The sequence below is a fragment of the Porites lutea genome, chromosome 3, assembly GCF_958299795.1.
Source record: "Porites lutea chromosome 3, jaPorLute2.1, whole genome shotgun sequence".
Classification (NCBI taxonomy): Eukaryota; Metazoa; Cnidaria; class Anthozoa; order Scleractinia; family Poritidae; genus Porites; species Porites lutea.
The window spans coordinates 13,967,915-13,994,463 of record NC_133203.1 but is presented as its reverse complement, the minus strand read 5'-3'; the positions used below and the strand labels follow the sequence as shown (position 1 = coordinate 13,994,463).

General features: G+C 39.5%; 2 protein-coding genes and 1 pseudogene across 2 annotated transcripts; 2 read left to right on the top strand and 1 right to left on the bottom strand.

The window, feature by feature from the left end:
• LOC140930556 (uncharacterized) overlaps positions 1-25,290 on the top strand; it is a 69,915-nt pseudogene extending 44,625 nt beyond the window's left edge.
• LOC140931599 (methyltransferase-like protein 27) lies at positions 108-2,311 on the bottom strand. The gene is made up of 3 exons (XM_073381401.1): positions 2,274-2,311; positions 1,632-1,725; positions 108-509 (listed from the first exon to the last, which is right to left on the bottom strand). The coding sequence occupies exons 1-3, from the start codon at positions 2,309-2,311 to the stop codon at positions 108-110; spliced, it is 534 nt and encodes a 177-aa protein (XP_073237502.1).
• LOC140929401 (octopamine receptor beta-2R-like) lies at positions 12,830-13,760 on the top strand. Its single transcript, XM_073379202.1, has one exon. It carries the CDS (start codon positions 12,865-12,867, stop codon positions 13,732-13,734), a length of 870 nt encoding a protein of 289 aa, XP_073235303.1. The 5' UTR covers positions 12,830-12,864; the 3' UTR covers positions 13,735-13,760.
• Positions 25,291-26,549: the final 1,259 nt, after the last annotated feature.

Below are 26,549 nucleotides of genomic sequence, written 5' to 3'. Positions count from 1 at the left end.
TGTACATATGTGAGCGCTTTGTTTGTCTTGTGCCAGTGCGCTCCTTGTTCTCCGCCGCCAGCATGGCATCATTAACTTTACCATGCCTAAAGTGCTACTTAATTATATCAATGACTATAAACTAGCAGTTTTCCTTTCACAACAATTCGACACATTTCTGCCAAAGCTGAAGGAAGAATGTGATTATTTCCAAACCCGTTAAAACAGATAAGAACGTCATAATCTCCTGTGTTTATCTCTAAAATCCGCTGATCGTCGATTGGAAGGCAGAAGAACTGTGTGTAAATCCCCTTCTTTCTTGCTTCATTAAGCATTTTTTGTGAACTATCCAGTGCGTGTAATTTGGTGTAGCCCATTTGGTGAAGCTCGAGGCCTATTAAATCCGTACCAGCCGCTACGTCGATAATTGTTTTATCTTGCCTTCTTTCCTTTGTGCAGGTTTTCAATGCTGCATCAAACATTGTAGTCATAGGCTTGCATAATTTGTAAGCGAAATCGCACAAAATATCCTGAAAAATAATGCACGCAGGCAAACGTCACTTTGGTCACTGGTCAAGTATAGGACAGTGGAACCCAGTTAATGAGGACACCGCCAAGAGGACATGCCATAGTGTCCGTATTATCCGGGTGTTCATTAAACTCGTAACCCCAGTCTCTTATTTTGTGTTTTTAGCTCTTTCCTCCGCAGGCAGAGGCCTCTTTGTGTCCGAAGGAAACTGGGGAGAAAGAGAAAAAAAGCGCGCGCTTGCTATATTTCGATTACTTAGCGGGAGCCTCTGTGGAGAAGAGATTGTTTTGGGGTGAGAGAAGATTGGGGTTAGGTTAAAGCGCGCGGGGACTCAAGGGAAGGGACAAAGGAAGAATAGCTAGTAAGTCTGGGTGTTCGTATCAAGCGGGCTCTCAGAAAAAAAACCGTCATGGACACATGTTTCATCGATTTAAATACTTATAAAAAGGGACGGACAATTAGAAAAGTTATGAGGCGGGCCGCAGGAATTTTTTGTCGTTATCAACTTCCTTGTATGAATATTTTTTAGGGTTAACTGACGTGCATGAATTTTTTTTCCATTTAATTTTCCTTGCGCGAATTTTTTTTTTGTACTTCGCCTGCGCCCCCCCCCCCCCATAAGTTTTCTAATGGTCAGTCTTATTTAATTTTTTTTCGGTAACTTTAACAAATTCATCCTAAAGAAAGTCCACGGTCATTTATCATAGTCTTAGCGGACTAAATCTACCTTTCAAACGAGTGTCTTGAAATAAACCAATGAAAGAAGGTTGCGACTCAGCCAGTTGGGCTGAACATTTTTTAGATAAAACGTTTGAAAGGTCATTCGCTGTTATCAGTATCCGTCTAAAGTGAGGTTAACGGTATACGAGAGTAGACGACTCGGGACAAAAAAGTGTCCGTAACGTTTTCCGTATTACCCGGTGTCCGTGTTAAATAGTTTAATTTTACAGAAAACAATGTGCTTTTCGTCGGCACAAACGAAACCGTTGTCCGTTATATATAGATGTCAGTATTAAGCAGATATCCGTTGAGCGGAGTTCCACTTTAATTCACAAGAGGAGAACAAAAAAAATGTTGAACCTAATTAGGATCAATATTATATTTAAACGTATTGCATACATACCTTATCATAGTCAATTCCCCAGTCTTCATACGTGTGTCTGAACTCTTCTTTTGGTCCTGGAATTCCACCCTTTCTAAGGTGATTTAATCGACTTCTGAAACAAGACAAGTCAAGTCAAGTCAAGTCAATTTAATTTAGGCAGATCGGCCATCCTCAATAGTAAAGTGGCAATGTTTGCAGAGGACACTGAAGTATACAAGGTAGTGATGTCTGAGGATGATAGCGCCGCTCTCCAACAGGATCTGGATAATCTGTCTTCATGGTCCGCTGCCTCTGGCCTAGCCTTCAATGATAAGAAATGCAAGCTTCAGACCATTACGAGGAAGCGCAAGCCCATCTGTACGAGCTACGTAGAGCGTGACCTTGGCGTCTCCTTGGACTGTGACTTGACTTGGCACGCCCAAGTCTCTCACCAAGCTGCACGCGCAAACAAGTTGTTAGGTTTCGTGGATCACTTACCGTTTCTAGGAACGGAGTCATCTTTCTACCGACGCTCAAAAATAAATAAATAGACACTCGAATTTTCAAGCGGTACTTCAACAGTCGACGGATCACTCACCGTTTCTGGGAACGGAGTCATCTTTCTACCGACGCTCAAAAATAAATAAATAGACACTCGAATTTTCAAGCGGTACTTGGTACCTCAACACTCGACGAGGACGACTCGATATTCTCTCCATGGTATTTTTGAGCGTCGGTAGAAAGATGACTCCGTTTCCAGAAACGGTGAGTGATCCGGTTTCGTTAGGAGGAACTCTTGGTTTATTCACAGTACTTCCGTAAGGCGCACATTATACCTCGGGCTAGTTTGTGCTCATCTTGGCTACGCAACACAGGTCTGGGCGCCATAAGGCATTGAACTAATTTCTAAACTCGAAAGTATCCAAAGACGTGCCACCAAATTAATTCTTTGCTTGCCTTTTTTAACAAATACCTCTTACAAAGAAAGACTAATGTCTGTAAACCTACTTCCTGAGTGCTACTGGCACGAGTTACTAGATCTAGTTGCCCCCGCAGGGATTTCGCCCAGAACGCGAAATCTCGAGGAGGCACTCTAATAACTCGCGCGTATATTAGGGAAAGTACTTACAGTTCAAATATACAGTCATACAGTCAATATAGAAAAACTCTCGATTTGCTGGAACAAGGGCCGCGAGGAATCGGTAGGTAATGATGACGTTTCTATTGTTTGCGCCCGCAAGTACGAAATGGTTAGGATGAAGTAAAGACAGAACATCCCCAAGGGACCGCTTAGGAAGATTATGTGACATTTTTTGTACAGCCATACTTCGACACTCTTTTCCGTTACGTGTTATCAGTGACATTCTGTGGAACAGTTGTTTCAGTGAAAGTTATGGGCCAAAATTTTAACGACACTCGTTAAGCGCAAAAGAGGTTATAAGGTGCGTATAACTGTGTATGTATAAACACTTGGAGAGTTTGCCAGACACGAGTTCACAAATCTTTCATTGGAAACCTTGCCAGACACTCTTTCCACTGTCTTTCTCTCTCTCTTTGATCGGAGTAAGACTCAGCCCAAAAAAGCAAGACGAGTGAACAACGGCTAGCTTCTCACTAGCAGAACGATGGACGATTACAGAAATTCGCCGACAATCAAATTCTGTGCTGACTTATTCCCTGCTCACAGATGTCCTTCCGCTCTGCTTTCCGCTATAAAGTTTAAAAACTAGGGTATCTAAAAGATAGTAATGCTGCGGCAGATTCTGTTGATACTGGCATTAGTTAGGCAGTGGGACTTAAAAGAATCGAAAATGACATTGAATGTCCTATTTACATGTTGGAAAGTACTAGAATAATTACTATCAGTCTAGATAAAGAACTCGTGGGAACGTTGTTTAAAAAATGATCAAGTGGTTATCAACTCTGGTTTTCCCACGGTAAATTGTAGGAAATGATAGAAATTCAGATTGTTTATCCATATATTTAAAGGGTGTACTATCTTTTCTCTGGAAACATGATACTTTTCTTGCTGTTTATTGCACTTTATTAAGTAACAGTTATTTAGCTATATATTTATAGAAAACAACAACACAAAAAACAGAAAAAAAAGAAAGAAGGAAAAAAAGAGTTCGGTTGGACTCGAACCCAGCACCATCGGCTCGACGCGACTACACCTCACCACTACACCACAGAGACTGATTCCGTAATTATGGGAAAAGTCTTTAATTTAATTCCTTTTCCGTGAAACTTCCGCCGGCACGATGATCGCCAGCCGCATTAATCGAGCTATTAACAGCAAAAAAACAATGTAAACGCATATTCCATGGCAATGAATGAATGAAAGAACACAATTATGCTTTTCAAAACGCCGATTCACGTCCTCGTCTGCAACGTAGGACACAAAACATATGTTTTGTTATCTCGATTTCCGCTGTTATTTTGAAGCGAATGGTCAAAATCACATCCATTTTCGGCTCATACAGGTTCTTAAGAATAGCATGGCATGACATTTTCTCACTTTCACATCACCTTCTAGCAAGCTGGAATTTGTATATCTCCTGTGTTGCGGAGTCGAAGAGCAAATACTCATCTTCTCGTCAGGTTTAACACCTGGACGAGTCAAAGGCTCTTGAATTGAAATCCAATCCCCAAGTTAACCATCGTACTCATCTGAAAGACTCCTTTGCGTCTTAAATTTGGTAAGACCTCTAACCGTGCTGTAGAAAATTTGCTACAAAGAAAACTCTTAGTCTGGGCAGCGAACGATGCGCACTTCCCCGTGCTTTTATTTGACTTGTTCGTGGCGCAATGCACTCTGGTTAAATGCAATGCATTGTGGTAAAAATTGTGGTTAAATGCAATGCATTGTGGTAAAAAGTGATGAATTCGAGAATTCGTCGCCCCTTATATGTTTCCCTTAAATCCTGATTATGTTGCTGCTCGCTCCCTACGATCGCTCCGCAGCAATAAGACTAGAATGCGCGAGTGTGAATTGATCAAACGTCCTTTTAATTTCTAAGGCGTTCTTTTCGGGCAAATAAAATTAACTGAATGTAAAAAGTGAAAGAGAAATAGCGAAAAATTCAACTTCTAATTAAATCTTTTCTTATGGTTTAGAATAAACTATTCTCGAAACTCAGAATGTTATGATCAAAGCTGTGTAAATCTACCTGAAACTGTGCATGGAACCTTGCGTTTCCTGTATTTATCTCACCTGTTGTATGGAATATGTGTGAAAATCTTCCTTATGAATCGGTATATTTCAAAGAGCTACACAACGAGCAAGGATGCTATTGACCGACAATATACAGAGTGGGGGCAGCTGTAGTGTCAACTATTACTAGTATACTTTTACAAGGCTACGCATAATATGATTCAGTTAGATCCGTCTGTTGTTCCCTTCGTGCGCGAACGCGCGCGAAGGACCCATATATCCGTAACGAGCTCTCAAACTTTTGTGCCTAAAAAAATGCAGCACTTCTACCTTTCAGAAATCTTTTTTCATTAGAACCACTAGAATCTGGAACCTGCTTATTACTCGGACTTGACCTAGATAATGTTACTTTTGAGAACTTTAAATCTATTCTTTACGGTTATTACTCGCGGGCTCTACCAGTAAACTACCGGACCCGGACTCTCCAAGGAGCTTCAAAAGTATTTGCTTGAAATGTAACACAGCCAGGTTTTTAGACCAAGAAATTAGCTGCTGCATGAAATTTAAATTCCTACTTTTATATCTTTTATATTTTGGGTCCGCAGTAATTGGCTTTAACTGTTGCGGTGTTCCTGCCCAATTAGAGACCTTAAGATACCCCGAAATCGGTGTACGGGTAACGGGTAGCGCCATGTTTTTTTCATTTTGTGGTGACGTCATCGACCTTACCCGGTAGAACCAGCCGTTTTTCCGGGGTAGACACCAGTTTACCCGTAGAAGATTTACGAGTAGCTGCAAGTCCTACATGATAGAGAAACGAGTAAGTTTTTAAGACTTTTTAAGTACAAACGTAAATTGTATGACTCCTTGGCAATGTTATTGCAAGTCTGTTCAAATGTTTTTGCCAAATTTGAATTTTAGCTGTAAAGAAAGCGCTTCAAAATGTATTGTTTTGGACATCAAGTGCGCAGGTTGAACTCTGAAACGATATCAATTTGTGGCGGTATTTGGGGGGATTTCTGAGAATTGCTCGAACGTTTGAGTTTCGCAAAAGAAATAGCATTGAAAAATTTAGCATGGGAGTCACTGTTGAAGTTGACAATCAAAGGAATTGTTTGGTGATGTGCCTCGATCAAATGGCGGGGTTTGCGATAACAAGCTTTCGGTCGTGGGACTTCCCGCTAAGTTTCTTAAAATCTTTCAATGATATTTCAATAAGCTTATGTATGAATGAATTATTTGTTGCAGCTTGTTGTTAAGATATGAAGTGTAGAATTTGAGGGAGATTTTGTATGCATTAAGCGACATGCATGTACAAAGTTAATTTTGCGTGCTTGTTCTTCGGGTATCTTAATCGAAATAGTCACGCACATGAGCATTTTACGTGTACGGGTACACCACCCGTACCCGTACACCGATATCGGGGTATCTTAAGGTCTCTATTATTAGTGTATTGTTACGTTCTTATTACTACCTTGCTATATTGGTAAGGAAAACTAAGGGCTAAAATGAAGTCTAAGTTCTTAAAAATAGAAAGTGATGTAGCTTCTTTTGTTGCAACCTCTTTCCCAGGGTTCTCTCCTACCCGACGACGGTAGGAGAGAGAACCTGGGAATGAGGTTGCTTTTACTGATGTGGGTAAATTATTAAAAAGAACCGCACCAGAATATCTAAATAAATTAGCAATTGGCTTATACCCCCATATATAAATCGGTTTGCAAGCAGACACGCTTGTGCGAGTTAAGCAGGGAAAAGTGAGCCTGTACGCGGGCTGTTGATTTTTGAATTTCTCAACTTTCGGGTTGTCAAGATACTAGCCAATAGAAGCAAAGCAGGTGAGCAAAATTTTCCCTGAACTCACACAAGAGAGCCTGCTCCCAGGCTGTATACTGATAAATTTTTTAGATTAGGTTTTCGAAGTGTAGAAATATTATTTCAACAACAAAGAAACATAAAAAGAAGAAAATCCTGGCACCTAAAATGGTTAAAAAGGTTAAAAGGTTGTTTATGTTGGAAAGAACTGCAGTCCAGCTAGTTTACAGGCATCCCACTTAAATGATTAATCTCCCCATTTTCTATGATCATATTGCTGATCAGTCATGTGGGACACTCATGCAGTGAAAGAGCAATAACTATTTAGGGGGTATTGGTACGAAGGCTGGGGGGTTAGGGGCTACTCGACAATAATTCATACGGGGTCTGCCCCAAGGTTCAATCCTGAGCCTTTTATATAACATTTTTGATGGAAAAGGTACCTCTTTTATGTACCTTCCATAAATGAAAAATTGTTGTCTCTTTCACAAACGTACTAACAGAAAGTATTCCTTCATAGCTCAGTTGGTAGAGCAACGCACCGGCAACGCGGAGGTCACGGGTTCGAATCCCGTTAAAGCCTGATTTTTTTTTCCAGGCTTCTTCTTTCCAATTGCTTAAATTGGAAAATTTACTGCGATGACCATTCTTCACTTTCAGAAAGTATTCCTGTTCTCATGTACTGTTTGATGAATTAAATTGATACAAGCTACATCGGTTCAAAATATTTTAGCTTAAGATCCTTTTAAACACCTAAATAACAAATTTACCTACCCTTTCAAAGTCTGACTGAAAGTACACCCTTTGAGGCGAGCTTCTTTGACAGAACTAGGCCATCCTAGGGAGTACCCTCCTCAGGAATCAAGAGGTCCCCCTTAGCTGAAACTCCTCACGTTTGAACCTTGCAGCGTGGTCAAACCACAATGACCTTTAAAATTTTGCTCAATGCTCAGAACGGATTAAAGATTTGATATCCCTCAGAATACTGGACAACACATTTAAAATGTTCCAGGGCAGGAGAGCTTGCCCCAGTCTCCCATGCAAACTGAGGCCCAAAGGGCCGAAAAAATTCTTTGGAGACTACCCCCCCCCCCCCCCCCCTTATCAGCCCCTTATCTCAGGGTCTGGATGACTTGGCCCCCTCCTTATCTCAAGGTCTGGATCTGGCACTGCAAAGTCTGACTGAAAGTACACCGTTTAAGGCGAGCTTCCAGGGAAGGAGAGCTTGCCCCAGTCTCCCATGCAACAGTTTCTGTCTTGTCACACAATAGTCCTTCCAAAAAAGAAGGAGGAGTGCGCGACGAGACAAAAACGGTTATAGCTTGCCCTTGTCCTCTCTAGATACTTTCACTTTTAGCCATAGTTTTTATTTGAATCCCTTTTAAAATGAGTCCAAGATCTGTCCCGGAAGGGGCAAGTGGTGAAACTGATCCACGATCGACAGCAAGTTGATCAGTTCCTTGCCCTGTTAAGTTTACTGGGGAAAAACAGTGAGATCTGGGGAGTAGATTACAGGGTACCCTTAGTGAGATCTGGGGTTCTTTGAAGCCACTTTCTTCACGTTTTGAGCCACATTAGTCAGTTTTCGATAGACATTTATTCAATTTATTCTAAAATACAATAATTAGGGCCTAAGCCCCCCCCCCCTCCCATGGGTTGATTTTTGTGATACCTTATCACGAGGTCAGAGATATCACGTTGCACGTTTTTCAAGATGGCGGACAATTACTATGTTTTGTTCATGTCATTCTGATAGACTATTTGTTGATCAAGTAAAATGGAAAGAACCTCTGATATTATCATTGGACTTTAACAAATAAAGTTTTGATAAGAAGCAATGTGTGAATTTTTAATCTTTAATACCCAAAAAAAGGTACGAAAAGCAGAAAAATTTTGGCAACTTTTCGGCAACTTTTTGAAAAAAATAGCAACTTTTTGGCAACTTTTAGACACTTTTATCGGCAACTTTTTTGGGATTCATCGGCAACTTGTGGCTAAGCTTGTGACTTGTGGTTTGCACAATCTTCCGAGCCAGAGGCTCAATGTTAAAAACGCTCGAAAAACTAAAAATACAAAACAAGAGAAAATGTGAATTATGCGTATAAAAAAATATATAAAAAACCTAGCTATTAAGTACATCGTAATTTTGGGAAAATTTTTTAAGAAACTATTTTTTGGAACAAAAAAAGAAAAAAAGAAAAAAACCTAAAATACCTAAGCCTGTGCCGGGTGGGTGTACGGTAGGCGCTCTCTCCCCCAGTGCTTGTGCTTTCGTGCATCCTGTATTGCATTACTTTGTAATCAATTCAAGGAAAATGTATAAATTGCTGTGTCGATAAACCAACCTCGTTCCCAGGTTCTCTCTCCTAACCATCTCTCGCTCCAGAGGGACGGGTAGGAGAGAACCCTGGGAACGAGGTTGTCGATAAATATGCATTATACATAAATGCGGTTGTGATCAAAGACCGGGTTGCCTCCAGTTTTCATTCTGAACATTTGAATAAATGAGATGGAGCAGAACGTCAAGTAAGTTATTTATTCAGGTTATTGAAATATCGGCCCAGTATAACAGCCAGCTTGTAAGTTGATGTACATTTCTCTATTTGGCGGGCGCCCTAGCGCGTGCCCTTATGGCAGCTCATAGCTATAGTTATTATGCTCATGAATGACCATGTAGTAAGTCAAATATAAACAAACGTCAAACCGTTGCGCTTAGCTTTTTTTCTTTAGATATCTGCACATAAACGGGTAAAAACTGTCTGCTTTATAGATTTGTAGTTAATTAATCTTCCATTTTTTATTTTAAGGGTTTTCGTGACTTAACCAAGCAGTTTGATTCTGGCAAGGAAGTTGATCGATTCCCCAATCTACTTAATTATTTCATGACCGTATGTTTTACACATCAATGAATGAAAGTATTTCGTATTCGGCACGCAAAGTAGCCATACGTCAACATTGCTTCACGCCGAGTAAACTTTCTGTGTCCTATAATTTTTGCATGCGGTCGATATTTCAGTTGACTATCGTTCCTTTAAAATGATTTTTTTTCTCAAGTCAGTGTCTTCCAGCGTTTTGTAAAGACATATTGTAAAGTACTTCCCTCAGCGATGCACTCTTTCTTAAGACACATATGTCAGTTGATTTGGTTGGTATAAATACTTTTCATTTATTTTACTATTATTATTATTATTATTATTATTATTATTATTATTATTATTACTATTATTATTCTTTTAACAATATGGTGTAGGCGTTTGATTGTCACTGTCCGAAGATATCAGGAAGTGTACGTTTATCATTATTAGACGGTTTGGCTCAATAATATCTGAACACTTCACTGTCAATCATTGTACACTTTAATCAGTGTCGTGATATATATGAAATACATGCAGGTAATTTTTGTATGTTCAAGATTCGATTGAAATCGTGCTATTTCTATCACCTGATGGTCTTATAAGGAAAGTTCGCATGGCCTCATCTGATGTGCATGATTTATTATCATTATTATTATTATTATTATTATTTTTATTATGGCGTCGAACAATCCACAGGCGGCGTTACCAAACAGGGATTAACTCTTGACATCGCTAGACTTATGTTTTAACCAGTCCTTATCAGGTATAAACAGCCAAGAGAGAGCCAAAATATAAATCAACACAATCTAAAATACGCGCGATAAGCCTTATCTCAGGAAAGAATTTCAGCATTTTCTTCCTTATCAAGCATGTTATCGGTGCAGTTCACTTTTAAAATGAGATTGATTTTTAAACATTGCAAATCAGAATATTGCCAATAAATGGCTTTTTTCCACGTGTTGGTGGGATTTTCATCAAAAAAGGAGGAAATTTATGGAGTTCTGGTAGAAAGATTATGCAATGACAACTTACCGAATTAAAGAAAAGGTATGCACAAGGGTAAGCACCATTTATGTTGGCGACGTATTTTTACAGCTGTTTCGGATAACACCCGACCTGCGTTGTCAAAAACCTTTTTAGGATTTTTGGTTTTTCTGCGGCGTCAATCAAACCCTTACCGTAGCATCCACTGCGTTTGTCAAATAAAGGCGGCGATGCATGCTGCAAATTCCTTTTCTCCAATGAGATACATCCGACATCTCTCGTTAACCTGAAGTCAGAGCAAAAGGAGCCAATGCGCCTAACCTACTGAAAGTAAATAATAATGAACGGCTTCCGATCGACAAATAAGCGCTTTGCGCGGCACGTACTCACGAGTCGTTGCAAGAGTTTCCCTATTTAACGCTGACTTAACTAGAAAAAAAAATGTTCCTTGAGATACGCGACTATCCAGCTGTAGTTCCATCATTACATGATTTCATTGTCAGGATTTGCGACTGTAAGATGGCTTCTCAAAACTTATATACACCTGGTTCAAAGGTGCGACGCAAGTGCAAACGCAAAGGACGTTCACACGTTCAGGCAGTTTTTACCTTGCGTTTGCATTGTCCCAGTTTACACGTGTGAATTGGGCGAAGGGCAAACCAATGCGTAAATGCAAGAGCGCATGGCCTTGCGTTTCCATTTGTGTTAAGGAAGGTGTGTGCCTCTTTGCGTTGCAATTTTCGTTGCGTGCGTGCAGAGGCAGGAACTGATTACTGACATTATTTTACTTTTAATTTACATGTATCTTTTATTAAAAAGAAAGCGACGCGGTCGTTTTTTTTATTTAAATATTTAAAACATGACTCTGACGTCCAGATATGCCGACCCTTCTCAGATGGAGTTGATATTTCTACACTACGGACGATGCAATTGAAACATGAATAACAAATAAAAATATGAAGCAGCGAAAAAAGCGTGTTAACGAAATCATGCCTTTCGGAAAAAAAGGAAAAGTTCTTTTTAAAGGCAAACGCTTGAAACTGCTCAGATATATACTTAAGAGGCTATAATTATCGACACCTTTTTATTAAAATGCCTCATCTACTGACCTGAGCAAAAATTAATGTCTTTGAATAATTATTATCAATACTTTCAGGGAGAAACTATCTTAACGAACATATGCCAGTTAGAAGATTGACAAGTGCTAAAAAAGATAAAAGTTTTCAGCCTTAATTTAGAAAGCCTTAATATGTAAGGTGATAAACTCACGACAAAAAATAAATTGAAAGCAAAACTTTTATACCCGTTTCTGTCCACGCAGGTGTGCTTGAATGGCGAGTTCTATTCTGATCAGCTGTAATAATTATTCAGCCTTAAAACAAAATACAACTGATTATAGTTTTATGTAAAATAACTTTTTTTAAGCCTCTATTTGTGTAAAAATGAGCGTGCACTATTAAATATTAATATTAATTACATTTTGCTTCCTAAAAAAGCCAAGTTTGTTAGTGAAATAGCCGCAAAAAGGTATTAAGAAAGTAACAGAGAAGTGTATGTCATTTTAATAATAATGTTCTGACATCCTTTTTGTATATCCGCAAGTTACTTATCCTGGGTGCCAGAAGCTTTTCATGCGCGGTTTCCGGTTTCGGTCAAGTCTTAAAAAGTGACCCGCGCGAAAAGCTTCGCCACTCGTGTCTTCGGCCTACGGCTGGCGAAAAAAACCTCTGGTACCCAGGGTAGATTTTACTTTCCGGGGATGCCAAATAAAGCAAAAACATTTAACAAATAAACAATTTTTGACACAAGTAATTTAAGAGCGGCATTTGACAGTTCAACCCAGGCAGAATATTTCAGATGGTTTTCTTTTTTTTTTTTTTAAAGAGACTTTTCGTTTTCAACTGGAAATTGTTGTTGACACTTGATGGAGTAAAACAATAACCTCCACCTATCATTTTATAGTTTCAGGAAATTTGGGAAAGAGTCGATCGGTACGCATTTTGGAAACCGGATATTCTTCTCGACAAGTGCTTAAGTAACAACAAGTAATTTAAAAAAAAAACCAATTGTACAAATCTACAATCCATTCATGTTACTCTGGTAACAGGAACCCTCTCTTTTTGAGCATCTCGATTGTTATAGATTTGACTCTTGAAAACTGCCTGTGGAGGCCAAACAAAGCTCTCTAATGAAACTCACCAACACTGAGCAAACTGTAACATTCAATTTTGTGGGACTAATTGCATAGAAGCAGATGTTATGTTCTTAATAGTAAAAGCGATTAGTTCTAACTGAAAATAAATTGAAGGCGGTTAACGGGTTTCTTTTTTTTTTTTCAGTTTCCACTTAATTTGAATTAAAGATAGCTGACCACGTCACGGGATCACTTTCGAGAAATCCACAATTCTCATGCGTCGCTTTCAAATCAACTGTCAAAAGACAGCTGTGAACATCTTCATTCAGTACGATGTCTTGGTTTTGCATCCTTGGTTGGTTTCCAAGCGTTGTTGCAGTCTTTGAAAATGCCCTGGTTGTGTTTTTAATTTTTTCCCGGCCGCGATTACACACACGGCCTAACTGGTTTATCGCGTCCCTGGCTTTGGCTGACTTTGCTGTTGGTTTCATCTATTTTCCCACCAATTTTCTGTGCGGAGAACGTTCCCTTTGTAACAACGAAATAGCTCAAGATATAGCTGTACTGGCGATTTATTCATCAATAACGAATTTATGCGCTATGGCAACTGACCGTTACATAGCTATCATGGAACCTCTGAGATACGTAGCATTAATGACTTCTCGTCGAGCCACAATCATGATAGCTCTTGCATGGCTCATACCATTAATTCTCGACTATATTCCAGCTTTATGCACCCGCCTGGGAAAGTGCAACTTAGAAGACAAAGCTCTCGTATCGACAAAGATGGTTTTGTTTGAGATTCTTCCCTGTCTGTTTTTACTTATAACTACGACACAAATCATAATAACTGCAAGAAGACATTGGCGTAAAAATGCTCTTCTTAACTCCCAGTTACAATGTAATGAGCCTAATCGCCAAAAAACAAAAGACTATGCCGCAGCTAAAGTAATCGTTATTGTAGTTGTAGTTTTTCTTTCCTGCTACTTCGTTGAACTGTACAGTGTTGTTGGTTTTCTAGTTTTTTCTTCTCCTCCATCAAAAGAAGTAAAGGAAGTTATTAGTTTCCTTATACCAGTAAACTCTGCTGCAAATCCGATAGCGTACGCTCTCTTCAAACGCGACATTCGAAAAGAACTCCAGAAAACATACAGGCAGCATCTGGTACCAAGACCTCGTTTCAGTGCAAGTACAGCTGTTTGAGAAAACTAGATCAGTGAATGTTTTTGGAAGTGATGGTCGGCTGGTCTTTAGTACAACTGATACTATAGGGAGGATAATAAACAACAGTGTGGATAGAAAGGATCCTTGAGGGATTCCACGAGTAAACGTACAAAAATCATAACGTGGTACGTCCCTGCGTTTTCAAACGTTGCAACCGAAAAAACACATAAAACTAGACTATGAGTAGTGCCTTAAATTTCAGAGTTAACGGTAAACAAACGACTCTTGGAGTCTTCCACAAAATTATAGCCCGATAAATATGCATGGATCGCATGGACCTAAATGTTCTTTGAAACGCTGCGGTTTTCTTGAATATGTAGACATCAATCATGTGTGCCGGGATTCAAGAGTTGGAGAGGGTGACAGGTGAACGGAACCCTCTTTTTCTATACTACTCAGAAACAAGTACTCCAAATCGTTGCTATACTTAATGAATCTTACGAAATATGCATACCCGGCTTTTAAGACCACGACTGTTGCACGTGTGTTGGCTAATGCATGATGGAGTGCACTTCTGCCATATTTTGGGGAGGTGGCAAAGGCGTCTCCCCTGACAGTTGACAGCTGGCATGAAAGGTGACCTTTCTGCCGGTTGCCGGTTTCCAACTCCATTATGACGCTCTCGAAAGAACCGTATGGTTAAAAACTGCAATATCTACCCCCCAGTACCAGTCAATATGTGGTTGTTACATATTTTTCTTCGTTGCGGCCTTGTATTCAGTCGTTGGTTTACAAAAAAAGATACCTTGAGCTGGGAAGTAGTATCATGCACTATATATCCAGCATAAAAAAAAAGAAAATATACTAAAGGAAGCCACCTTTAGCTTGCTTTTAAAAAAGTAATTTTTGAAATGTAATGATGAACTGTAAACACTAGTTTAAAAGTCGTTATAAAATAACTAAGATAATACGCGCGTTCTGATTGGTTAGAACCCTATGGTTTATTGTACCTTCGGCTAGTGATATGATTTACAAGCTTTTCTCGTGTTCTCCCAACATCCCAAGTGGGTTATCACGCCGGTAAACCCATAGAAAGTGTGGTCTATTGCTTAAATAAACAAGTTTGTTAAAGGGGTTATGTCAGGCTACTCCCCATCTTTTGAGAAAGCTAAAACTTGTCTTTTCAGCGATTAAAATTCAAAACTAATGATGCAGATCTGTTATTTAAGACCATATTTAGGCGCTAAAACTGATTTCTGTCGTCTGTTGCAAAGGATGCCGGGAAGGATGGAAATGAATTGAAACTTGAAAAAGTTGGGTCATTTTTTTTTCAAGTTTTAATGATATGCCTGAAGAAATATTCCAAAAAATAATAATAATGATAACTGTGGTTAGTGTTCCCTGATTGAATTTGTTTGATATCTTCTTCATAACTTTACAAGAGCATTTTGTGAATGACTTTAGCTCATAATTGACCTAAAACAGTAATGTCCTCGTGACATACTAAGCGCATTTGAAGCTTTCAACGTTTTTATCAGATTGAAACTATCTGTCAGAAAATAGACATCAATTTTGCACCTACAGGCTAGCTGTGACAGCTTTCGTTTTTTCTGCCCAGCTCAAGGCGAGAAACGGCCTATGCAAACGTTTACTTCCTAAACCGGCTTTTCAGTATAAAGACACACTCAGGGCAAAGAATACAGAGGCAAGTATTCCGGTGAAGGGTTAAAATCAGCTTTATGGTAAGGGTAGTGGAAGCTGATTGAACAACTGTAGGCGAAAGCCGAGGAGCAACACTCTGGTTTTTGCAGTCGTTAGCCAGACAACACTGAATGCTAAATAGACTGGGAGGGATGGGAATAGGGGAGGAGGAGATGGAGGGAACAATTCCTGTGGTCCCATGCAAAATGTTCTGGGGGCGTCACTAAAAAGGATGCGAGAAAGACTATATTCACCATTTCCGTTGGCAAAACGTCGCGTTTAAACTGTCCTGGCCGGCAAGCTCTTGTTCCTCAAACCTTATCCCCTGTGCTTACAGGGAAACTTATCGTCGAGAGGAATGGGAAATAGGAGACACTAAGTCGTTGGCCGATTCAGTTTTTTTTTTTTTCATCTATTTAAATTTCCTTTTTTCATTGGCTGCTGTGTTTACAGTGGGAAATTAGCACACAAAGATACGGCAAAGGTGTCACTAGCTGAGCAGGCTGAGCTTTCCATGTAGTTCAAATTGATTCCAATTAATTTAACTGATCGATTGGTTCGTAGCTTCAGACATGTTGTAAGTTGTTCTAGAGCAACAATGGTCCCTCGTCCATCACGGGTGCTCCAGTTTTTTTTTTTTCTGAGAAAATTCGGAAATCACTTTTTCAAAAGGTATTTAAGCCATGCCCGTTAAGAGAAGAAGTGGGTAAATAAACAAGAAAGAATAAAACGAAAAGAAAAGGACAAGAAAAATAACTGACATTTAACTTTATTATAAGTAGGATCAACATTTCGTCACAGAGCTAATCCAAGACAATCTTTAAAAGCTTGGATTCTGGAATCTGCGGAATCTCCGGATTCCAGGCACTGGATTCTGGATCCCTTGACGGCGGAACTTGGATTCCATTTCTAATCGTTCGTGTGATTCCGGATTAGAATTCTGGATTCCGAATCCCAGCATTCCAGATTCCACAAGCAACAATTTTTCAACTTCCGGTTTGCGGATTACCTTGCATGGGCGTACGTTCCACGCAACACCGGCTGGATAATAGCAACTTTATCTCGTCCGTCAGCAATAATTCGCTTCTTTGTTAACTAAGTAGATTTACTTGGTTGGAGATCATGTGTTAATTGTTCTAAAGTCCATATAGTCATCATATGACATTAACAACAGCACTCCTTGTTTTCATTCTGGAGTGAGGGAGGTGTGACTGGGGGAAATTTGCCAATATCGCCAGTATTCATAATTAGGGATGTGCTCTTTTTAGGACTCATCTCTGAAATAATATTCTCATTTATAAGGTGACAAAACAGCCCTAAAAGCACGTTGTTTTCTTCTTTTTTTTTCTTTTCTTTTTCGCGCGTATACCTTTCAAAACACCCATTCAAGAAAGTACCCTCCTCCCCTAGACTCAGTCAGAGGAGGTCAAGTTAGTCAGCCGTAGCGCGGGTCATAATCAGTCGGATAGCACGTTTAACTTCACTTTCAGTTTCCCTGAAAGTTCCTTGATTAGTCGACGCCATAGCAGTACAGCTTCAGAGATTTGATGGCATCGCACTTTACTTTAGCACCCGTCTAATCATCCGACCACGCCTCGATTACAGACGGTAGGACGACCGACTGATAGGTGTTAAAAACGTAAGTACATTCGAAGCGAAAATTTAATCCGAATTTTATCTCTGATTATGTGTTTAGATCTCGTTAGGTCTGTTAGATATGCACGGAGATCAAGGGGTATTATAAATTTAGCAGTTTTAGTGCAGTCTGAGGTGTGTTTCAGTTATTGACCGTTTTGAGCTAGTACTTCGTTTCTTTTGAACTGTGAGAACAAGTAAAAACCCTCATTAAATATTCAAGAACGCACTCTTTATACCTCGATCATACTCCGAGGAAGTTAAGTCAGTCAGCCGAAACTAGGTTACATTTAATCTCACTTTCAATTTCACTGAAAATTCCTTCCCTGATAATAAGTCAACGCTCTATAGCATTAAGATTTATTATTTGATCGCATTACAATTTACAGCACCCTTCGAACGCCTAGAACAGACAAAGGGACGGAAAACTTTGTGAAATCGTAAGTTTGCATTTTGGAAGCGAAAATTTTACGCTGAACTGATCAAATGTTTAAGTGCGATGCTCACATCGCAGTTTACTTTCGGGACTTCTCAGTGTCTATGAATCGATAAGAATACAGAACAAAAAAGATGTCTTAAAAACGTAAATACGAGGATTTAAGGCGAAAAGTTACTTTGAATTCGAAGTTTATCTCTCTGATCATTCAGATGCGCCCTCGACGATCAAGTAATGCCATGAACTTAGCAATTTCAGCGGCCTTCAGTACTGGTTTGTTTGAGAATACATGAGAAGATGTTTCCATCTGTGATTGATTGGCTTCCCTAAGTAACCGATTGAAAAAAAGAGTTAAACGAGTAAATGGCAGCCACATTAGATATCAAAGGGGCCTTCAGCGGTTGACGCATAGTCTGTAAACATGAACAGTTCTGGCGATTTACATATAGAAGAAAATAAAGTATTATGAAGGCCTCATCTATGAAATCCCGTGACTTCCAAACCCCCATACTTTAACATGCTGTCTTCTTGTTTCAGAACTGTCAGGGTACCGTATCCGTAGCCTGCTTGGCCAACGATTTAGTTTTGTCAAAGTTCGTGCAAGGGACTCGCACGGAAACCCTTGCTACGCACAGGTAAATATTCAAGAAAGTAGTTCATATGTCGTAATTATATGAAGCACCGTATTTGTTGGGTAGCCAGCCGTCCGCGCTCATCATAAACTCATTATAAACTCTGGATTGGTGATCCAAAGAAGTTCGAATAAATGGTAAAGGGAGAAATTTAAAAACAGAGTAAATGAAATTAATAACGTAATAATTATAATAGTTCTGGGGTATGCAAGTCAAGTAAGGAGTGTTTGCATGCTTGAGTTAATTATAAGTTTTCGAGCTTAAGGCTGGTTTTAAAGATCAATTTTCACTAATACAGGGAGGCATTACTACAAAACGCGTTTCACAAATCTTATAAAATACTGTACTAGTGCAAATCATGGCAAATACATAATGTAATATTCCACAATATGTATGACCCATTAGGGCTACAAACCCCTGGGGATTTATAACCAAGGAATAACGGCATTATATATCAAGTGCCTGAGCTTTTGTGACTAGTTGGTATGATGGATGACCTAACGATTACTGGACTTCACGAGATCTTCACAGAATTAACTGGGCAGTGCACAGTTAGTTGATATGTGCATATTTGCACCTGCCACTGGGTCAAGACTAGCCTCTTTTTACAATGATATATATCTTTCCAAGTCGCTTTTGTTGTTTTTACAAAAGCGACTTGGAAAGATATACATCCTTGTAAATACAAAATATGTCAATTAACGCAAAAATAATTGAGGTTTTTATGCCCTGAACGAACCTACGATTAGCGGCCTGTTGAGGGGCGGAGGAAAGGCAGGTGGGGGGGGGGGGGGGGGGGAGGGGTTAAGAGTAAAGCTTTACCCAAGCTTCGACGTTGTGCTGCGGGGCTCAAAATAACGCCCTGCCAACAGACAATGTCCGGCCAAAATCATCGTTACAGTCAAACCTCTCGGTACGGGCACCTCTATAATACGGACACCTCTGTAATACGGACAGTTCGTTTGGTCCCAGAAATGCCAAAAATATCATACACTGCCTACCTCTATAATACGGACACCTCTGTAAAGTGGACACTTGGTTCTGTCCCTTTGGTGTCCGTACTAATAAGGATTGACTGTATTCGCATAATACATTTCTATTGTTTTCCCTTCATTACCACCATCACCTCTACATTTCTATTGTTCTCTCTCTAGCACCACATTTCTATTGTTTTCCCTTCACCACCACCAGCGCTACCACCACATTTCGATTGTTTCCCTTCACAGCCGCCACCACCACCACATTTCTATTGCTTTCCCTACACCATCACCACCATACAGTCAAACCTCTTTAATACGGACATCAAAGGGACAGAACCAAGTGTCCACTTTACAGAGTTGTCCGTATTTGGCATTTCTGGGACCAAACGAACTGTCCGTAATAGAGAGGTGTCCGTACCGAGAGGTTTGACTGTATTTCTTTTGTTTTCCCATGTTTAACCAATGAAAACGTTTCTTATTTTCTAATCACCCAAGCGAAAAACAAGGTATTTATCGACCTTGAAGTAACTAGAAAACCTGTCAAACCAGTTAAACCACCTTAAAATAGCACACGACCTTATCTAAATTAGATTCCGCAGCATTATATTCATGAGATAAAGACAAGAAGCTATGACGCCATGGGCGTTAATATATTCCTGGGCAAGTTAATGAGATTCCTGCGCATAAAAGGGGTTTATTAATTCGGTGCGCCCTATACGACTTAAAGTGATTCCTTAGCGAAAGAATCTAACATAGATTGTAGATGAAACTTGGCACACTGATGTAACAAGTCAAGGAAATGATAAAAATGCTATAAGAAGTGGGTGTCACCGTGCTCGTTTTCACGTCACAATGCTGACAAATACCTAAATTTAGGACCCTTCGGCAAAAACCGCGCGTAGCCCAAAACTAGACAAAAAGGATATATTTTTTCGATGATACATGTGGTATCGCTCAGAATTTGGGTTAACCTGTGAACAGGCCTTTGGTCGAGCGGGGAACTGGGGAGAGGGAAAAGCGAAAAGGGCTCTCTCTCCCCTCCCTTTCCCTTCCCTTTCCACGCTATTTTTTTTTCCCCAAACAGACGACCTGTTCACAGGCTAAATTTGAGTTAAATGTATTGTTTATCGACTTACCTACGCACAAGAAAATGCCTTTTAATGCCCTTGTTTTTACTTTACGCTCTAAAGTAGTCTTAATTTGGACACGCGCTATGGCGACCCGTTAAAGCTCAATCCGTACAATTTAGTAAAATTGCCAAAAACCTGAACATAGATTTATGCCCATTTTTTCTCATTGAAAGGAAACACTGTTCTTATCAAAATCATGAAATAAAAAATAGGGGTCACCGCACTCGTTTTTGCGATAGAGCTGCAGAAAGTGCCCCCAAATGCATTTCCTCTGATTTTTGAGCGAGGACTGGGGCGAGTTTTAAAATGGCATGTATGAAAGGAAAGGGGGAGAAAGCATTAAAAAATCTTTTTATACAGAATTTACATCAACATATCACGGTTAGGACCCAATGGCACTAAAATGAAAATAAAAGTGAGTTAGCACAAGTTCAACATACACATTCATCTCACATTCCCAACACACACAGTCTCATCTCGGCAAGAAACAACCGCAAGCGAAAATTCCAAAAGCGTTTCTCTTCAGTCAACTTCATTTTAATAATGTTACTTCTGATGCTCTTTTTCACGGCGGCAATCTTGTTTTGCGCAGTAAGAAATAACCAGCGACTTACCTCAGTTTAACCATCTGAAAATACATGTACATTTATATATGTTAGCTGTTTGCGGTCACAAATTTGGAGAATGCAGTACAGACGTTCACATTCTACGGCTTTGTGAATGCCACTTAGCGGTTGCTAACTGTATTAAGTTTAGAAACATCACAATACGGTTTTTTCAGCATTTTCTACTAAAAATAATGTATCGAGTTTTGATTGGCCGTTTTTACTGGCAGCCCCGCGGTACGTGCTTTATATCGAGTGCCTCTTGCGAGGGAACACGACCAGCTGGAAAGAAAGCGATGCAAATGAGAATGTGCTCGCTCGCGTGGAAATGAGCTGCGGTTCATTTCATACAAACTATAACTGTATACTTTAGTCTTGGTAATGACGCATTAAAGAGGAAAGCTATTCCTCAATTAGATTATTCTGATTTTTCTATTGCTGTGCTTTGACATATTAACACAAGAAAGATGTGGCAGTTGATAAAGGCTGGATACGAGTTTTTTCCCGTATCTTTGACTTGAAATACTTTCTGAAATAATCTACTGATACCTGATGTTCTTCTTCGCACATTTTTTACTAGATCCCAATCAAAACATGGAGTACACTTTGGAACAATTAAACTATTTTAGAGCATGTTACATCGCCTTCGACTTAGTTCCCCAAGGGCTTCGAAAAGTCTTCAAACAAGAGTGGGATTTCCTTTACAAGACAACTCCGTTTGGGGAATGGAAAGATATTTCACAAAATGGCCGTGATTTCTACAACAAAGAATCACGAAAGAGTCACACAAAGAATGCGCGACTTTTGGCGACAATACAAAGGGGAAACACAGCTGAGTGGGATTGCAGTTGCCTGTTTTTTGCTAAATTGTACTCGGATTGCATTGGCAGTACTCTTAGTCCAGCAGTCAGGAAAGAAGTTGACGATCTCAGACAAGTTCGAAATGATATCGCTCACTTGAACGAGGTTGGACTTACTGATGCTGAATTCCATAATTATGTAGCGAGAGTGTTAGCTGCTTTTAATTCACTGAAGCTTCCGATAAATGAAGTTGATGATATCAAAAACCAGACCGACTTTCCAACAGCTCGAGTAAACAGCCTTAAAATGCAGGCTGATAATCTTAAAGCTGAGTTGAAAACCAAAGAACAAGAAAACAAAAATCTAACCTCGGAATTACAATCGACCCAAGCCACATTACAGACAAAACAGGAAGAAGTAGAAACACTTACTCAGGAAATCAATTCCAAAGTCGACTCTTTCTGTACTCTGACATTCAAGCCATCACATAAAATCATCCAACGATCAAGTGATGTCAAAAGAATCATGAAAAAACTGGACGAGCTTTACAACGAAAGTAATGGAGCTATCAGCACCATTTATCTATCAGGAATACCAGGCTGCGGAAAAAGCCAATTAGCTCGACAACTGGGACAGGATATTTTTGATAGGAGGTTGCATGAGAACGACAGTCTTACGTTTGTTGCAACCCTAAATACAGAAACCCTGGATTCACTTGCAGAGTCCTATTCAAGGCTGGCAAGACATTTGGGAATAACAGAATACACTCTGACCAACCTCGAGACTTCTACAAAGGGGAACCCAAGAGAAAAAATCCAGTATCTGAAGCGAGCCATTTATCCAAAGACGAAGCATTTCTCCAACTGGTTGATAATTGCAGATAATGTTGTTGACCTATCATTGGTCTGTAGGCATCTGCCTCCGACCGGTAGTGAAGAATGGGGCCATGATCAGGTGCTAATAACTACTCAAGATAGCAGCTCAATACCCTCCAATGCTCCACTTACTTACCATGAGTCTCTTAGCAATGGAATGCATCCCGATGACGCAGTGAACCTATTACGACAAGTATCTCAGATTCAGGATCAGAACAAAGCTGAAAAAGTCGCTGAACTTCTTGAGTATCAGCCACTTGCTTTAGCAGCGGCTGCCTTTTATGTACAAACCATTGTGGTCAGTGGTTCTCCGAACTACCACTGGAAAGACTACTTGGAAGCACTTTCCCACGGCGAACGTGAAGCGACAGAAAAACTTCTTGCAAACCAGAACATAGCGTATTCCGAAACAACAACTACTGCTATTCAAATGGCAATTATGAGAGCTTTAGAAAGTAATGACGTTCTTCGAGAAGTATTGTATTTGTTTTCTCTTTGTGCACCTGAGTCTCTTCCGATGGAAGTCGCTGTTGACTTTGTTGAATTACGTATCACTGGGCAAACAGAAGAATTGATAAAAACTAAATTTTTCAAAGCTTCCTTATTGTCTTGTTTGCAAGACAAAGACGGCAAATATCCTTTTTTAAGGATGCACAACATCGTTCATAAAGTGCTCAAGGTAGTTATAACATCTAAAATTGATGCAACAGATAGAATTCAGTGCATTTCTATTGTTATTGAAATCTTTCAATCTTTAATGGCAAAAAACAGAAATCTGTTGCATTCAAGTAGGCATGTGTTTGCTAAGTTACGTTTAATTACGAGTCATTGTAAAGAATTGCATGTAATTGTTAACACCGATTTTACGAAATCAAAAATGTTTGTGAATTCAATCACCCCCAGAAAGTTAGTTTTGTGGCTTTCCTTAGCCGCTGATGTTTGCCGTAGCCTTAGTAATCCGTCGGATGCATATCTTTTTAATACGTCAATCTGCAATTTTATGTATTTTCTTAACAATTTCAAAGAAGACAAATTTTTAAAAGCGAACACGTACAACATACAAGGAAATGTTTACAGAAACCTTGGCCAGTACAGTGAAGCTAAAGAATACTATGAGAAGGCTCTGATCATTAGAAAAGAGATTTATGCTGAACACCATGGCGACGTAGCTGCAAGCTACAACAACCTTGGAACTGTTTACAGTGACCTTGGCCAGTACGGTGAAGCTAAAGAAAACCATGAGAAGGCTCTGATCATAAGCAAAGAGATTTTCGGTGAACACCATGCTAAGGTAGCAGAAAGTTACAATAACCTGGGAACTGTTTACGGTGACCTTGGCCAGTACAGTGAGGCGAGAGAAAATTATGAGAACGCTCTGATCATTATGAAAAAGATTTACGGTGAACACCATGGCAACGTAGCTGCAATCTATAACAACCTGGGAACTGTTTACAGTGACCTTGGCCAGTACAGAGAGGCTAAAGAAAACCATGAGAAGGCTTTGATCATTAGAAAAGAGATTTACGGTGAACACCATGGCGACGTAGCTGCAAGCTACAACAACCTGGGAACTGTTTACAGTGACCTTGGCAAGTACAGTGAAGCAAAAGGAAACCATGAGGGGGCTCTAATCATCAGAAAAGAGATTTACGGTGAACACCATGGTGACATAGCAGCAAGCTACAATAACCTGGGAATTGTTTACTCTAACCTTGGCCAGTACAGTGAAGCTAAAGAAAACCATGCGAAGGCTCTGATCATAAGAAAAGAGATTTTCGGTGAACACCATGGTGACGTAGCTACAAGCTACGACAACCTGGGAACTGTTTACAGTGACCTTGGCCAGTACAGTGAAGCTAAAGAAAACCATGAGAAGGGTCTGATTATAAGAAAAGAGATTTACGGTGAACATCATCGTAAGGTAGCAGGAAGCTACAATAACCTGGGAATTGTTTACAGTGACCTTGGCCAGTACAATGAAGCTAAAGAAAACCATGAGAAGGCTCTAATCATTAGAAAAGAGATTTACGGTGAACACCATGGTGACGTAGCAACAAGCTACGACAACCTGGGAACTGTTTACAGTCACCTTGGCCAGTACAGTAAAGCTAAAGAATACTATGAGAAGGCTCTGATCATAAGAAAAGAGATTTACGGTGAACACCATGGTGTGGTAGCAGCAAGCTACAATAACCTGGGAATTGTTTACAAATTTCTTGGCAAGTACAGTGAAGCTAAAGAAAACCATGAGAAGGCTCTGATCATCGGAAAAGAGATTTACGGTGAACACCATGGTGACGTAGCAACAAGCTACGACAACCTGGAAACTGTTTACAGTCACCTTGGCCAGTACAGTAAAGCTAAAGAATACTATGAGAAGGCTCTGATCATTAGAAAAGAGATTTACGGTGAACACCATGGTGTGGTAGCAGTAAGCTACAATAACCTGGGAACTGTTTACAGTGACCTTGACCAGTACAGTGAAGCTAAAGAATACTTTGAGAAGGCTCTCATCATTACAAAGGAGATTTACGGTGAACACCATGGTGACGTAGCTACAAGCTACAATAACCTGGGAATTGTTTACAAAAACCTTGGCCAGTACAGTGAAGCTAAAGAATACTATGAGAAGGCTCTCATCATTAGAAAAGAGATTTACGGTGAACAGCATGGTGACGTAGCAGCAAGCTACAATAACCTGGGAAATGTTTACATTTTCCTTGGCCAGTACAGCGACGCTAAAGAAAACTATGAGAAGGCTCTGATCATTGGAAAAGAGATTTACGCTAAGCTAAGCTAAGCTAAAGAAAACCATGAGAAGGCTCTGATCATTAGAAAAGAGATTTACGGTGAACACCATGGTAAGGTAGCAGCAAGTTACAACAATCTGGGAGTTGTTTACAGAAACCTTGGCCAGTACAGTGAAGCTAAAGAATACTGTAAAACGATATTTTTGGGTATACGTTGATACCAAAATGAAAATGCCTTTCTCGAATAATGAATGTTACTGAATTATCAAGCATTGCTATTTTAATATATTTTAATTATTATTATCATTGAGTAGAGTGTTTTGAATTGTTATATAAATACGTTCTACTAGAATGTACTGGGCTTACAAAAGCTATTTGCTTTTCGTTAATAAGGTTTGGCCTTCCTTTGTAAAGATGCTCTTTTGGACGTCGGTTTCTCTCTGCACATGTGCCGCTATTCAATTAAGAAATGATGCTTTTTATTTAAACTGAACCCACACAGAGGTTCTTAATCTAATTAGTTCTGGTAAATTTAACGACATTTGTTTGTTCTCTTACATTAATTGGCTTAATTGGTTTTTCCTAAATCTTCAGAAACTTGTCTTTTCCTGGACATTCCAATTTTTGCTATCTTTCGAGTTTTTAGTGGTTTGATCGAACCTTTAGTGCGCTTCCAAAGAAAACCTCAGTGTCCAACAGACCATCTTAGTTAACTCGTTGTGATAAACAAGCTTTTATTACTGCCTAGTTCAATTTACTTGCTAAAAGTTGTAATTAGTGATATCTTTGTTTAAAGGCTTCCGCAATGTAAATACCTTGCTAATTGATTTTTGACTAGAGATTTGTAAACAATCTTTTAGTTAATATATGGAAAAAGGCGGGACTGATAACCATTGTACGATATTCCAACAAGAAGCTTTTAAACGACAACTTAAGCACTGTACGCGAATTGACAAATCGTACATCTTAGAGTAACGATATTGTACATATGTGATTTTCATTCATGTAAATATTCCTTGTAATTTTTGTGTCTGTCTGACTGTTCTGTTTTGACTGGACATTTGTTGGACAAAAGTGAATTTTGGAGTTTTAACTGATTTTCCTATTACGACACAACCGCGAAGGAAAATATGTTAATAATTCTTATAGCCAATCGAATTTTTACTGAAGTAGGATTATTTTAAGTTTGAGTAAGATTGGCAGCCTTCAGATTCAGTCAGGATAAAAGGCGCTGTAACTAGGTCTTGTCGGAGAGATATTACTAGCCTTGATTGTGAAAAGTTGAGCAACAAAAGATCTTCATTAAAAC

Bases quoted from the DNA above. Each gene is read 5' to 3' on its own strand.
- LOC140931599 (XM_073381401.1), bottom strand. From the start codon at position 2,311: ATGGAGAGAATATCGAGTCGTCCTCGTCGAGTGTTGAG. The intron at 1,726-2,273 runs GTACCAAGTACC...GTCTTGTTTCAG, and splicing joins CGTCCTCGTCGAGTGTTGAG to AAGTCGATTAAATCACCTTA. The intron at 510-1,631 runs GTATGTATGCAA...ATTATTTTTCAG, and splicing joins GGGGAATTGACTATGATAAG to GATATTTTGTGCGATTTCGC.
- LOC140929401 (XM_073379202.1), top strand. From the start codon at position 12,865: ATGTCTTGGTTTTGCATCCTTGGTTGGTTTCCAAGCGTTGTTGCAGTC.